Below are 14,371 nucleotides of genomic sequence, written 5' to 3' on the forward strand. Positions count from 1 at the left end.
GGTGCCTGCAGCAAGATGGACGTGGGTAGCAAAGAGGTCCTGATGGAGAGCCCACCGGTGAGTGTGATCATGCGTGTGTGTGCATGCGTGTGGTGGACCCTGCCTCCTCCAACCTGTTTCCTCTTCCAAATTCATTTACCTGATCAACCCAGGGCTGTGCTAAGTTAGGGCAGGGATGTCATCCACTAAGACAGAGTCCCTTGGGGGAGATAGACGTGGCAGTCAGTGACTCCAATGTAAGAGGCTGAGCACCACCACGGAGGTCAGTGGAAAGAGCTGAAGAGGGCACTGAGGAGGGAGACATTACTTGAAGTTCCACTAAGAAAATTATATTTGAGCTGGCTCCAGAAGAATACGTAGGCACTTCCAGTTGGAGAGGGAGGAAGGCACTGCAGGAAGAAGGGTGGTATTTGTAAAGGCATGGAGGTGTGAGAGAGCATGGGGAACGGCCAGGGACTGGGCAGGGCTGGGGTGCCAGGGGTCTGGAGGAAATAGCAGGAGATGTGACTGGTGAAGCAGGCTCTCGTGGGTCTCTCCAAGCAAGACCTCACTTCTCACCATCTATGAGTTTGTCGGAATCTGGGGCACCTCTTCCAGGAAGCCTTCTCTGATCTCCTCATCCCTCCTCTCCACGTCTATAGCATTGGTTGCCCAGCCCTGGAAGGGTATGGGAAGGTGTCCAGCTTCTACAGGGAGAAGAGGGGGCATCCTCATGACTTTACACCTGTCTCTTCTCTGTCCCACCACATCAGGACTACTCAGCAGCCCCCCAGGGCCGGTTCCGCATCCCTTGCTGCCCTGTGCACCTCAAACGCCTTCTCATCGTGGTCGTGGTGGTGGTCCTTGTCGTCGTGGTGATTGTAGGGGCCCTGCTCATGGGTCTTCACATGAGCCAGAAACATACTGAGATGGTGAGCAGGCCTGGGATGGGGTGGGCAGCCAGTATAAGACATATCAGAGAGATGGGCTGGTGGAGGGGGGGCTGGGCAGACAGCAAGCTGCCCAAGAGGGATGAGAGGATGAGGCAAGGAGCACCTCATGAAAGGACAGAGGCATGAACAGGGTGGCAAACCTGGCCTGGGCTTTTCCACCAGGCCCCTGCCCCACGGTGGGACAGCCCGTTCCCTCCAGCACCTGGTTCCACTCAGCCTCTCCAAACTCTCAGGGAAGAAGGAATTGCATTTGAGTACAGAGGACTGGGGATGGGCATGAGTACTGAAGAGACAGGTGGGGAAAGAGGGATGCCAGGCAGCACTGTCCCCTTCCCCAGGTCCTCGAGATGAGCATTGCAGGGCCGGAAGCCCAGCAACGCCTGGCCCTGAGTGAGCGTGTGGGCACCACTGCCACCTTCTCCATTGGCTCCACTGGCATTGTAGTGTATGACTACCAACGGGTGGGTATGCCTGGACCTCTTGACCTTGGGCCTGGGGGACCACTGACAAGATTCTGCTAGACCTACCCAGCTGTGCCACTTCATACACATCCATCTCATCTCCCAGCCCTTTTGCCTCCCCTGGTTGTGCCTGCCCCCCAGCTTCCAGTATGAGTCCTTCCTGTGCTCAACCTAGAGGGAAATGGCCCAGGATAAAGGTTAGAGAGTGCAAGGCAAGGCCTTCCTGAATGATCTCTGGGATTCCTGTGCCTAGCTCTTGATTGCCTATAAGCCCGCCCCGGGCACCTACTGCTTCATCATGAAGATGGCTCCGGAGAGAATCCCCAGCCTTGAGACTCTCACTAAAAAGCTCCAGAACCTCCAGGTGGGTGTGAGGGTGAGAAAAGTGGGTTGTCTCCCTCCCTGGGCTGCTGGGAGGAACATGTGAGGTGATGGCTATCTGTCACCTGTAAAGCACTGCTCCTGGCAGGCTGCCAGGTGAGTGCCCCTTTCTAGACGCCTGCATCACACCTTCCCTACCTATTCCCCAGCCCTGCCCCACCACCAAGCTTCCAGCCTAGTTGAACCCACATACCACCTGGGGGCTTCTGACTCCAGTACAGCCCCCTCTTAACTGGCGAGGAAACCAAGGCTCAGAGAGATATCAACTCAGTTCCCAGGCTCCAAAGCCCTGCTCTTTCCAGGTCAAGCCCGCAGTGCCCCCCTCTGAGCTGGGCCAGGTGGAGGGTCGAGACAATGGCGCAGAGTCTTCCAGGAGCGTGGACTTCCTGGGCCCCACTCTGAGCACCCTGTGTGGCGAGGTGCCGCTCTACTACATCTAGGCCCCCTCAGGTGAGCAGGTGTGACTGCCAGAGCACCAGGGCACCTGTGCCCATGGAAGGCTTGGGCCACCTGGCCTTGTCAGCTGACCTGGCACAGGGGGATCCTTTGAGCAGGGTCACTTAGGGAGATCAGGGGAGGGAAGATCCACAGACATTGCCACCCCCACCCCCAGTCCCTTTCCCTCACATAATAAACAGTGTTTCTTTGCTTCACAGAGCCTGCGGAAGCCCAAAAGGGACAGGAAAGTTCCGTGAGCAAAGGGTCTTGGCAAACAGGCAGGAAGCTGCTTCTGCTACACCATAGGGACTAGCCCGGGAGAAATGGGAGCTGTGGGGAGAGGTGGGAGCCAGCAGAAGAGAGGTGGCTACTAGGGGCCAGGGGACGCCTTTCACACACAAAATAAAGCAGCCTGATTGAAAAGCAAGCGGTGTCCCTCTTCTCTCCTCCCATACCCCCTGGGTCCTGCTGGTGGTGGGGGCGGGCCAGGGGAAGGGTAGGGCCTTGGGGAGCAAAGGGGGCTTTCCCCGTTCTCCCCGTCCCAGGGTGATGGGGGAAAGGGGACCGGGAAGCGATCCACGGGCTTTAGGCGCCCTCCGGTGGCGTCTACCGAGGGAGGGCGAGAGACGGGACTCTAGGGACAGTGACCAAGATGGGAGAGAGCGAGGATCGGAGAAGGAAGGGACCGAGAGACGCAGGCTGAGAAGCAAAGGCAGAGAGCTAGAGACGGAGCGAGGAAGAGGCTGCGCGAGCGCCCTGACAACGTGTCCCGCACCGTGAGGAGCTCCGGCGGGGCGCGCATGGGAGAAGCACCGCTAGAGGGCAGCTGGCGGAGCCGCCGCCACCGGCACCCCGGGGCCCGCACCCCTCGCCCCGGACGCCCAAGCCCCTTCCCAGCGCGGGCGAGCTGTTCGCCTTCCCCGCCCCGGCTGGCGCGGGGCCCGGACCCGCGGGCCGATCGCGATCCCAGCCCCGAGGGGGCCGAGCTCCGGGCGAAAACCCGCCCCCCAGCGAGCTCATTTCCCTAAGGGGGGGTGGGGGTGGCGGCGCAGGAGCGAGGGAGGGAGAGAAGGAAGGAGAAAAAGAAGGGAAGGGAGCGAGCGGGAGGCTGGAGGAGGGAGCGGGCCGGGAGCGGGCGGCCGAGGGGCGGGGGACAGGAAGGAGGGCGGCAGGCGCAGGGAAGGAGAGAGGTGGGGAGCGCGGGGGGAGCCGGCGGGCGGGGAGAGCGGCGGGCGGGCGGGGAGGGGAGCGCCTCCCCCTCGCCTTCAGCGCTCCGCTTCCCCTCGCCCGCTCCCGCGTCCGGGCGCGACCCGCCGCCGCCGCCGCCGCCGCCGCCGCGCCCGCCGCCAGCATGCCCGGCGTGGCCCGCCTGCCCCTGCCGCTGCTGCTCGGGCTGCTGCTGCTCCCGCGCCCCGGCCGCCCGCTGGATTTGGCCGACTACACCTATGACCTGGGCGAGGAGGACGACTCGGAGCCCCTCAACTACAAAGACCCCTGCAAGGCGGGTAGGCGACCCCCATCCTGCGGCCTGCGGGGCGCGCGGACCGGGCGCAGGCCGGCCGGGCCGGGAGGCGCGAGCTGCGCGGGGTTCGCGCGGGGGGAGGACGGTCCGGTGTGGGAATGCGGGAGCTGCCTGGTTGGCAATGCTGTGGGGAACAAAAGAAGGAGGGAAGGAGGGAGGGGAAGTTTGGGGGACTTTTAGGACTGAACTTTTGCGCTGTTTGTGGAAGCCTCTGCCTCTTGTTTTCTCAGAGGATTCCTGGGGGCAAGTTCCCTGTGTCCTGAGAGAAACCTGCAGCCAAGGAGGCTTTTCCTCCTGCAGGAAACTTTTCTGGCCAACCTCCCGTGAGAGAGAGAGAGAGAGAGAGAGGAAGAGAGGAAGAGAGAGAAGAGGAGAGAGAGAGAGAGAAACTTCTCCCTTCTCCCTAGTCTCTGGCTCCAGGACACTGGCGTTTTCCAGCCTGTCTGGCTGCCCGGGACTGCACATCCGTCTCCTGGGTTTGGGGGTTTGGGGGATTGGGGTGGCCTGCATCTCCGAGGAGCAGGTCTCCTGAGGCCCCCCACCCAGCCCAAGTGGAAGAAGAAAGTTTCCCAAGGGACCCTCTGAGATCATACTCCCTGGGTGCCTTGTGGTCCCCACCAGCACAGCAGCTTTCTGGGGCTGAGGAGACAGCTGTCAAAGTCAGAGAAGCCAGTGCAGGAGGGGGACTTACTTCTGCTAAGCTGGGGGAGAAACACAGAGAACTCAGACACTGTATATCAGCTATCTCAGTCCACAGACACTGGAGGGTTATTAGCTGAGGTCTGGGCCCTGGCGTGTGCGTGAGAGTGTGTGTGTGTGTGTGTGCTCTTTGTCCATGAAGACCCTGTATAACCTCTTCACTTCTGCTAGCCCAGAGGGGTCCTACCCCAGTAGTGACCAGATGGCCAGGCACTCCGGCTATTTGCCTGATCCGATGACCCTGCACAGGCTGCTTGGGACAAGAGAACACACAGGGCATACGATATCAGAACCTTTCCTAGACTTCCTGCCTCTGACTTCAGCCTGCCTCCAAATAGCCAGAGCCAGAGGCAGTGGCACAGTTCCTAGAGTTCTAGGAGTGCCTGTGTGTGGCACAAGGGGTTGGGGGCTGGTGCAGGTTGCTGGAGTTCTGACCCTGGGGACCCCTCTTTGGGTGGATGGATCACAGCAAACTACAGAAAAGGAGCCCCTTCCTGTGGGAGGAGAAACCAAATCTTTCTGCCCTTCTTCCTCCACTCCTACTGGGCTGTGGGTAAACCACGGAGTTAGCTGTCATCTTTCTCACTGGGTTTGGGGTGAGCGGAAGGCTAAGTGGACAGAGCGTGGGCTTTGGGGGCAGGCAGACCTAGCTGTCAATCCTGGATCCTCAACTCATTAGCTCTACCACCTTGGGAATGTTAATTAGCATCTGTGAACTTTGCTTTTCTCACCTGTAAAATGTTACTGATCATACACCTCTCTGCAGAGTTGGTGGTAAGGGTTAAATATGAGAACATATATAAAACACTTATTAGAGCTTAACACACACTAAGTAAATAATAAATAAACAATAAATAAATGTTGGCTGTCTGCCCCCTGTTTTCTGTGCCTCACACTCTCACGTCATTTTCCTTCTGAGGAAATAGGCTTGGTTTTCAGAAAAAGAGAGTGTCTCCCTGACCCTGTCTTTATGTCACTTATTCATTCAACTTATCTACATTTACTGAATGCCTAATATGTGTCAGGCCCTGGGCTTGATGTTGTGGGAGACACAGAGAAATATAAGGTATGGCCCCTGCCCTCAAGGAGCTTGCAGTCCAAGAGCGGACAATGCATGGGGAAGGAACCAACAGCACAAACCAAGATTCATATGTGCCACCTTGGAGGGAAAGACCCTAAAGTCTCAAGGAGCTTCCTGCCCCTCTGCATCCCTGGTGGGGTGGTGGTGGAGAAACAGTGATCATAGCAGGCTGGGGAGGTTTGAGGGTCTTCATGGAGGAGGCAGGCTGGAGCAAGGCCTTAAAGACTGGGTAGGAAGTCAATGTGACATATTTCACTACTAGTTGGAAGTTGGGAGTGATTTTCAGAGCAGCGGGAGGCTGAGGGCTTTATCCCCAGTCTCAGATTTCATGTTAGGGTGGGGCTGACTCACTTGGAACTTCAAACAAGGGTTCTGGAGAAAGCTCTACACCAGGGTGAAGTGAGGCTGGTGGGGAGCTGGGCCAGGCCTGAGGGTGGCTGAGAGGGCCCAAGAGCCTGACAAGGCCAAGATTCAGGGTCAGATCAGGCCTTCCTCCTGGGTGTGACTGGTGCAGCCCTGCCTCCCTCCGCCCTGAGTCCTTAAGACCCCACACCCACATCCTCAAACCTTAGGTTGCCAGGCTCTTTTCTCTGTTTCTCCTGCCAGGCCTTGCCTCTTGCTCCTGCTGATCCCTGACCTCCAGGTGTTGGAGGTGATGATGGCAGGCATACCTGGCTCTACGGGCATCCCTCATTGTATTGTGCTTTTCAGATATTGCATTTTTTACAAATTGAGTTTGTGACAACCCTGCGCCAAGCAAGTCTATCAGTGCCATTTTTTCCAATATACTCAGATGATGGTTAGCATTTTTTAGCATTAAAATATTTTAACTTAAGGTATGTACATTTTTAGACACAACAACACTGTTGCACACTTAATAGACTACAATATAGTGTAAACATAACTTTTATAGGCACTGAGAAACCAAAAAATTTGTGTGATTTGTTTTATTGCGGTATTAACTTTATTGCAGTGGTCTGGAACTAAACCTGCAATATCTCCAAGGTATGCTTGTACTTCCTTCGGATGCACTCGGTGTGCCTGCTTACCTCTGTTCACATGACCCTCTCCAGGTCTCTCTTGTTCCCGTTCCCCCTCCTCCTTGAGCACGGAGGACCAAGAATGAAAGCCCCATTGATCCCCTGGCTTACCTGCGATCTCTCAGGATAGCCAGGCTGCTTCATTTGAGGTCACCTCTTGCTATTACTATGAGAGTTACGGTTACTGTTGCAGTAAGGGAAAAATTAAGATCCTTGATTCCCTGGAGAGGTTCCTGGATCTTTTGGGCGAGACAAGAGCAATGGGCAAGACACCGAGCTGGTCTTTGTGTGTGTGCTGGGAGCTGGTTCCACTGAGCCCCACTCCTGCCACACACACCCTTGCCCAGGGAGATTGCAGGTCCTGATTTCTTGTATGTTAGGTTGCCAAACCATCAAGAGGGTCCTTCCCTGAGATTCCCAGCTCCATTTGGCTGTCCTGGTGACTTGACAGTGACCATCAGGGCTCTGGGAGAAACTTAGAGGCAGGAATTGGGACCAGTTGCTCCTGTAAACAAAGAAGCCCATGGGACTGCTCCCCAGCCAGCAAGGACCTTACTTTGGCCTCACCTGGCAGCTCAGAGGTCTGCTTTGGGAGGTGAGGTGGGCCATAGCTCACGAGCCCTCATCACCATCCTCATCCCAGAAGCCTCGTGGCCCACGTTTGGCCTTCAGGGAGCCTCAGAGGAATAGGTTCCAGGCTTAGGATCCTGCAACAATCTCTTCTCTTTCGAGACCACACTCTCCCTCCAGACACTGTGAATGAGTCACCTACCCACTTAAGCCCCTGCTCCCTGAGTCACCTTCTCTTTTAGGTGCCCCAAGGAAGGAGGAATAGACTTACAATCTCCCTGGGCTCTAGATGGAGGGGGACCAATGGGACTCCCCAGGGAGAAAGAACTCTCAAATATTCTAGCTTCTCCAGAGATTAGGGGAGAAGGGGAAGAGGGAGTAGAATGTGTTGTTCCTCAGGCCACTAAGAACCTCCTAAAGGATATCCAGAGGAATCGACTAATTATCTATCATCCCCCCCCACACACATACACTATTTCTAAAGGTACCCTTCTCCTCCAGTGGCATGGCCTGTGAAATGGGATATGCACATACACTCATTTGTGTGTATGAAAACACTAGGGCTTACATAGGAAAGTAGTTGAGTGTGTTTTTGCACATTTCTGGATGTGCCCCTGCTTTATGGGCAAGTCTGTTCAACTATCCATGTGGGTGCTCCTGCATGTGTGTGCGCATATGTGCACCTGTGTATAGTGGACACCTGTGATTAAGCACAAACATTTGTGGGAGCTTGAACATGTCCTGCCCCAGCTAGAAGTTTGCATTTGTGTGATGGGACCTATGTATGCCCGGTATTCATGGTGTTGGGATTTCATCACACTAGACAGCTCCTCTCCCTGCCCCCCCCACAAGGGGATGCCTTTCTACACCCCAGGGGAGGACACTGTGAAGTCAACAGGCCAACCTAAAGGATGGGCACATGGGGTCCAGTGGGCTCTCTTCTTTCCTCTCCTACTCCTGGGACCTAGCCATAGAGCAGCCATGTGTGCTCCTAACTGGTTTATAGCCAGAAAACAAAACAAAAACTTTTGATTCCATAAACATCTACTGTTTTTTGAAAACAACTACTACCCTGACCCTGACCCCAGGGCTTTTTTCCACATAAGGAAGGGAGTTCTGGACTCCCCAGCATCCAGATTTCCTGGAGTCCTCAGGGGGGATCCCAAAAGGGCAGGGCCTTCAGGCCCAGCTCTTGGCCATAAGCCTCTCCTGCCCACCTCATCTTTCCCCACGGTTCCCACGCATTCTTCAGTCATGACATCCCCACCCCAAGGCACTGGCTCTGCAGATGAGCTCTGCGGCCAGCCCAGGGCCTGCCCAGCCTTCCACTTGCCCTGCCTTCCTCACTGCCCTAGTCCCACAGGCCAGCACAGTTCTGTACTTGGAATTTGAGGTTCTGCTTCTGAGCACTTGGCTTCACTCAGCCAGGAAGCCACTGTGGGTGAACCAATGCCCTGGGAAAGTGGAGAGCTAAACTTGAGCTTATGGGATTGTTATTAGGGTAATATTAACAGTGTCCATTTAGTGGGTGCTTACTATGCTCCAGGCTTGGTGCTAGGTGCTTCATTTATGTGCCTTATTTCATGTCAATAAATCCTAGGAGACAGATTCTTTTATTAGCTCCTCTAAATATAAGAGAAAATTAAGGTTTAGAAGAGTCTATATGACTTGTCAGTGAGAAGTAGCCAAGTTAGGACTCAAAGACAGGTCTGTCTGACTCCAAAGACCTTGCTCTTTGCTGCTATGTCCAAAGAGAAGTCTACATGTCCAGCCACGTGTGTATATGGTGATATCCATGGGGGTGGGTGCGTGAACCTGGAAGGGCAGGGTCTGTGCAAAGGAGCAAAGTATGCAAAGGTATGGGGGTGTTCATGTACCTGTGAGTGCCTGTGTGAATGTTGGTGCATAGAAACCCACCACTGCCTCCTTGGGATGTACTCCCTCTTCCATATCCTTGCTAAGGCCACCTTTTCATGTCAGCTAAGAAGTGTCTTCTGTCGCTGTCCCATCAGTTGCTGAGCCAAGGGTGACATTTTGAGTAAGAGAATCTTTTTCATGTGGTGGAAGAGATACTGGGCCATTTATCGGCTGGTGACTTTGGGCAAGTCATTTCCCCTCTTAGGCCCAAGTATTCCGATCTCTAAAGTCAGGGAGGTGGGCTGGAATCTAGCCACCAGATTATCTCTCCGTGAATTTGTAATGGGACACTCCTAGGCAAATGGATGGGTGGAGTATGGCTGAATGGGCATGTACTGGGTGGGCCAGGTTTAAATGAATTCATTAACGTAAAAGTAGTTTGTTGACTGGAAAACACCACATAAATTGCAGCAGACATTTATACAAGGTGTCATTATCGCCACTATTACTGGCTTAATGAGTTTGGAACTTGCAGTTGGTTTGTGTGTGTTGGAGCTTGTGCATGTGTGTTTTTAGGACCGTCTGTGACTGTGTATTTTTTGGTGAGTGTGTGTGTCTGAGTGTCTATTTCTATTTATATGTACTTACAATATAGGTTTTACGGAAGTAATGAACTTGAGTGCAGTAAGCACTGGACAGGGAATCAGGATGCCTGAGTTATAAATCCAGACTTTCTAGTGTCTAGCAGCATGGCCGCGGTTAAATCATTTCCCTTCTGGGCCTCAGTTTCTGTATTTGTAAAAGGGTCACTCCCACACTCTGCTAATTCAGTTCTAGGTCACAACTACAGAAGAGTGTGTTTCTGTGAGCACGTGTTTGCAGACCCAAAGAAGAGCAGGATGATACTTCACTCAGACAAACGTTATCCAGTGCCTTCCACCTTTCAGGGCAGTGCGGGCATGGCTTATGTGTGCAGCGGTGTTTCTGTGACATTGCGGAGCTCTGTGTTTGATGGCATGGGTGTGGATGTCACTCTATGTCTGTAGGAGCACTAACCCCATGTGTCTGATTGTGTGTGTGTGTGTGTGTGTGTGTGTGTGTCCACCCAGCTGGCCATCTGGGGAGGAGAAACCTGTGTGTGTGCAAGGCCTCAAGGTTAAAACAACTTGTGTCATGCTACCCGCCAGGCCCGTGTAGCACTGGGATGAGAAGCAGATGTTGCCAGGGTGGAGCTGTGGGGAAGCTGCCCTCTGCTCCGCCTCCTGCCCCTCCTCCCCAGCCCGGGCCCAGCATGAAGCTCAGCTCACTTCTGAGCTCCTTCCAGAGCGCTCTGCTCTGTGGCCTGTTTCCTCTTGCTCCTGACTTCTCAAAAAGCAGATAGACTGTTTAGCTCATCTCTCCAGAAACATCTCCCCCAGCTTCAGAAATCAAAATGGCCTATTGGGGCTCTTTTTCCCCCAGTCCTTCTTCCCCCAGAGAGGAGACCTTGAGAATCTGAATAGAAGTCACTTGAACTGTTTCCTGACTGGGAAGCTCCCATCACGTGCCCTGATTTTCCTAAATTTCCTATCTGTTCCACTTTTTATTCCTATCCTCCCCTCATTATAATTGAAACGGCATTTGTGGAGTGACTACCACATGTTCAGCCAAGGTTATCGGCCCATAAAGTAGACACTCTATCATCTGACCTTCTGTTTTCTTCTTAGCACCTCACTGTCTGGAATTCTCAAATGCGATACTGGTTTACTTGTGTGTTGTTGAAGGTTAGCTCCCCAGGAGCAGGGACCTCATCTGTCTTGCTAATCACTGGAGCAGTACCTGGCCCACAGTGGGTACTTACTAAGTATTTGCTAAAGAACTGTAGAATAAATGGCATGACTATGTCTTCATGGAGCTAAAGGTCTGGTAGGGGCTGGGCATCAGCTTTGCTGGGATCTCAACTAAAAAGGAAGCTTGCGTCTCCTCCAAGAGATCCAGAGTCAGCCACCACTGTCCTTCTTCCTCAGGGTTAGGAGTAAAGTTGTTGTGGACGCTGGGGGTGTGCCCACGGTTTGGGGCTGTCAGTGCCGGGTAGGAGGACTAATGTGGCCCCTGGCCTCTTTTTTTTGCTCTAGCTGCCTTCCTCGGGGACATTGCCCTGGATGAGGAGGATTTGAGGGCCTTCCAGGTGCAACAGGCCTCAGATTTCAGACAGCGTACAATCCGCAGGTCTTCCATCAAAGCTACAGGTACACTGGGTACGGACTGGCCCTCCTATGTGTCAGAAATGGGTCCCAGAATTGGAGAACCTGGGACCCTCCCGGCTTCCTGGACAGAGGCCTTGAGCTTGTTTCCCTTAGGATATCGTCATCCCTAACCCAGAGGAGTGGCAAGTGTAGACGTTCCCAGGAACTAAGAACCAACAATCTTTGTGCTTACAGTTTACAGAGTACTTTCAAAAGCATTACCTAACTTGCCTGTTCCCAACCACCTTCAAACGTAGGTGTCAGGACAACTCCCACTTTACAGATACAGACACTGAGGTTCCCGGAGGTAACGTGACTTACTCAAAATCACAAAGCTAGTCAGTAGTGTGCTGGGACAGGAACCAAGCCTCTCACTGCAAATCCAAGGCTCTTCCTTCAACACCACACTCCCTCCTGGCTTTTCCTCCCACTCCCACTTTGCAAGCTTCTATGCATCCTCCCAGGCCCATCTTAAGAGCTTCTCTTGTGAAAACTTCCCTGATTGCCCCCCAGACATGACTGTACCTCCATTTTCTGTGTTCTCTCTGCTCTGCACTTACATTGTTAGCATCTCACTTATTGCACTAGATTGCAACAATCTGTTTATATGCCTATCTTCCCAGCTGGACTCAAAGCTATTCTTATCCCTGCATGTGGTCCAAGTACCTGACAACCCACCTGGCACTTGTGAATGGGTGAGGGAATGGGAAGAATGAGGCCTGGCATAGCTCAGTTCTGTCCAGCCTTCTTACTGCCCTGGAGCATAGTCCTGCCCACAGGTAGCTCTCCCATTGCCAAAGGGTGTGGATGCTCACCTGGAACCTGTTCTGGGCACACTCTGGTGGTGCCAGGCAGTTGTCTTGTCCAGCATGAAGGAGGACCCTGGCATGGGAAGCCCATGGAGTGAAAGTCAAACTACCCCAGAGAGCAGCTGGCATTGGAGCGTCACCTGGTGGCCTGGTAACTAGTGAGGCTTACTCGACCTTGGTGGGGACTAGTAGGCAGGGTAAGAGGGGAGAGCAGAATGGAGGAGCTGGATCACCCAGGCTGCCACTAACCCATCTCGTGACTTCGGGCAAATCTTTGGCCTTAGTTTCCTCATCTTTCAAAAGTAGATAGTGACACTTGCCCAGTCCATCCCAGAGAGCTACCATGTCCAATGAGAACATGTATTTGGGAATACTTAAAGAAAATATCAAGTTCTGTATGTGCCACAAATATGAAGGTTTATTGGATGAGAAGGAACCATTTCCCAGTCTCAGGTCCCCAAAGTTCCTAGGAAGCGAGTACCCCATTATCCTCTTTTTCCTTTACAGTCAACCCTCACTATTCATGGTAGCTAGGAATAGAGTTATAGAATAACCTTATGGGCACTCTATAAAGTCACTTTGAACACTGAATTAGCAAATACTAGGAGAAATATGGTTAAGTTTCTGTGATCCTCGGGTCACAAAATTTTCATAACTCATCAATACGCAGACCTGTCTTATGTATGTTTCTGTTTACAGACACCTTTTTAATATACAGTTGATTCATTGACATTGAACTCACGGCCAACAGCACTGTGACTCATGCCTGACTGAAGCTTATCGAATACATGTATTTTCTCCTTAAGACACATCACAGCCTCTTGCATGTATGAACAGCAGACAGCACTTCAGTGCCGTGGGGGGAGTGGGGCAGGAGGGTCATTTTAAACAACAAAATCGCCAACAGAAAGAGCACAAAAATGCAAAAAACATGGCACTAAGTAGACTGAGAGACATACTTGTTCACAGTATGGGAGCTGAAACCAGAAGGCAGAGCATCGTCTTATTCGACCTCAGCTGGGAAGGTACGCATTGGGTGACTCAGGCTTTTCCCTGCTCTGTGCATGTCAGCAAGCGACCATGAAAGAGCTGAGGGAACTAAGGATATCCAGAAGAAGCCACGTTGAGACTGGTTTTTACATCTTCTAACTTGTTCTGGAATTACCTGTGTACCTGTCTCATTTCCTCTGTCTACTAGTGTATTACATACTCCCTAATGAGAAGACCAAAATCTTGGTCATATTTGAATCACCCTAAGACTCTAATACAGTGCTTTGCTCTTAGTAAACTCTCAGTTACATATTTTGAATTATCTTTAATACCTATGAAAACTGAGTAACTTTAAAAAGGGGGGGGGGGGTGTAATGTTTAACCCTAGAAGTTGCATATAAAATGAAAACATTGAACCTCAATCTAGGAGATAAATATGAAGTATTACTTATAAAAGTAAGTTTAGACGTGGTCTAAATGGTAGATAACTACCATTAAACTCGGTTTTAAGTTAAATTTCAAATAAAATTGTCTCATCAACTCTTAAAAAAAGGAAGAGCTAAGGGTACTGATTTGAGGGTTACAAGTAAAAGGTAGTGAATGGGTAAATCTGGAATGCCCCCCCCCTCCAAATGAAGATTGATTATAATTTGTTTCCCCGCTCCGGCCCTTCATTTGCTTGTTACCAATATCTTACTATTTCAATTCCAGGAAACTCCTCCACTTCCAACTGCCGGCAGGTTAACGGGCAACCTCAGAGGAGAAGCCCAGGGAGGTGGAGAAGCAGGTCCCGGAGCCGGCGGGCAGCAACGTCCAGACCTGAGCGTGTGTGGCCTGATGGGGTCATTCCGTTTGTCATTGGGGGAAACTTCACTGGTGAGTGAGATGTTGCCGAAGCCCTGCTGCATCCTGGTAGCTTCTGCCTATCAGGGGGGAACTCCTGAGCAGTGGGTGGAGGCAGGCCCACCTGGACAATGTGACAGCCTGGCCGCCTTTGTCCTGGTAGGCAGCCAGAGGGCAGTCTTTCGGCAGGCCATGAGGCATTGGGAGAAGCATACCTGTGTCACCTTTCTGGAGCGCACTGATGAGGACAGCTATATTGTATTCACCTATCGACCATGCGGGTGAGCAGGGGCCCCTGGGCACTGTACCCTTGCCCATAGTCCCAGCCCATGTTCTGCCATGGATACTGCAGCTATCCCACCTGGGCACAGCCCTTCGTCATCTGTGCCCACCTGCCGTGGGGCATCTCCCCAGGAAGGCCCCGGATGTGGCTGTGACTCCTGCACACAGCCCTAGCGTAGCTGCTCGGCCCCCTCCCTTGCCCCTCCGCTCCCCGCCCCCCTGGCAGCCTAGCCCGGCCCCT

At 52.9% G+C, this 14,371-nt stretch overlaps 2 protein-coding genes across 7 annotated transcripts in view; both read left to right on the forward strand.

Moving 5' to 3' along the window:
• SFTPC (surfactant protein C) lies at positions 1-2,214 on the forward strand. 3 transcript variants are annotated; one of them, XM_016211743.2, is made up of 5 exons: positions 1-57; positions 753-911; positions 1,271-1,393; positions 1,647-1,757; positions 2,077-2,214. In XM_016211743.2, the coding sequence occupies exons 1-5, from the start codon at positions 16-18 to the stop codon at positions 2,212-2,214; spliced, it is 573 nt and encodes a 190-aa protein (XP_016067229.2). In that variant the 5' UTR covers positions 1-15. The 3 variants fall into 3 exon arrangements, with proteins under 3 accessions (XP_016067229.2, XP_087672191.1, XP_087672192.1); XM_087816065.1 differs by having other exon boundaries at positions 16-57; positions 1,647-1,763; positions 2,062-2,214; XM_087816066.1 differs by lacking the exon at positions 753-911 and having other exon boundaries at positions 16-57; positions 1,647-1,763; positions 2,062-2,214.
• A 1,344-nt stretch (positions 2,215-3,558) lies between these two features.
• BMP1 (bone morphogenetic protein 1) overlaps positions 3,559-14,371 on the forward strand; it is a 38,757-nt gene continuing 27,944 nt past the window's right edge. For 2 of the 4 annotated variants that reach the window (XM_087816847.1, XM_087816850.1), the window contains exons 1-4: positions 3,559-3,717; positions 11,096-11,218; positions 13,717-13,881; positions 14,012-14,129. In XM_087816847.1, the coding sequence (XP_087672973.1) occupies positions 3,564-3,717; positions 11,096-11,218; positions 13,717-13,881; positions 14,012-14,129 (560 nt within the window). In that variant the 5' untranslated portion in view covers positions 3,559-3,563. Of the gene's footprint in view, positions 3,718-11,095; positions 11,219-13,716; positions 13,882-14,011; positions 14,130-14,371 lie in introns of those variants that run through there. The other 2 variants (XM_087816848.1, XM_087816849.1) reach the window with 2 other exon arrangements.

Source organism: Miniopterus natalensis, chromosome 4 (genome assembly GCF_054644295.1).
Source record: "Miniopterus natalensis isolate mMinNat1 chromosome 4, mMinNat1.hap1, whole genome shotgun sequence".
NCBI lineage: Eukaryota > Metazoa > Chordata > Mammalia > Chiroptera > Miniopteridae > Miniopterus > Miniopterus natalensis.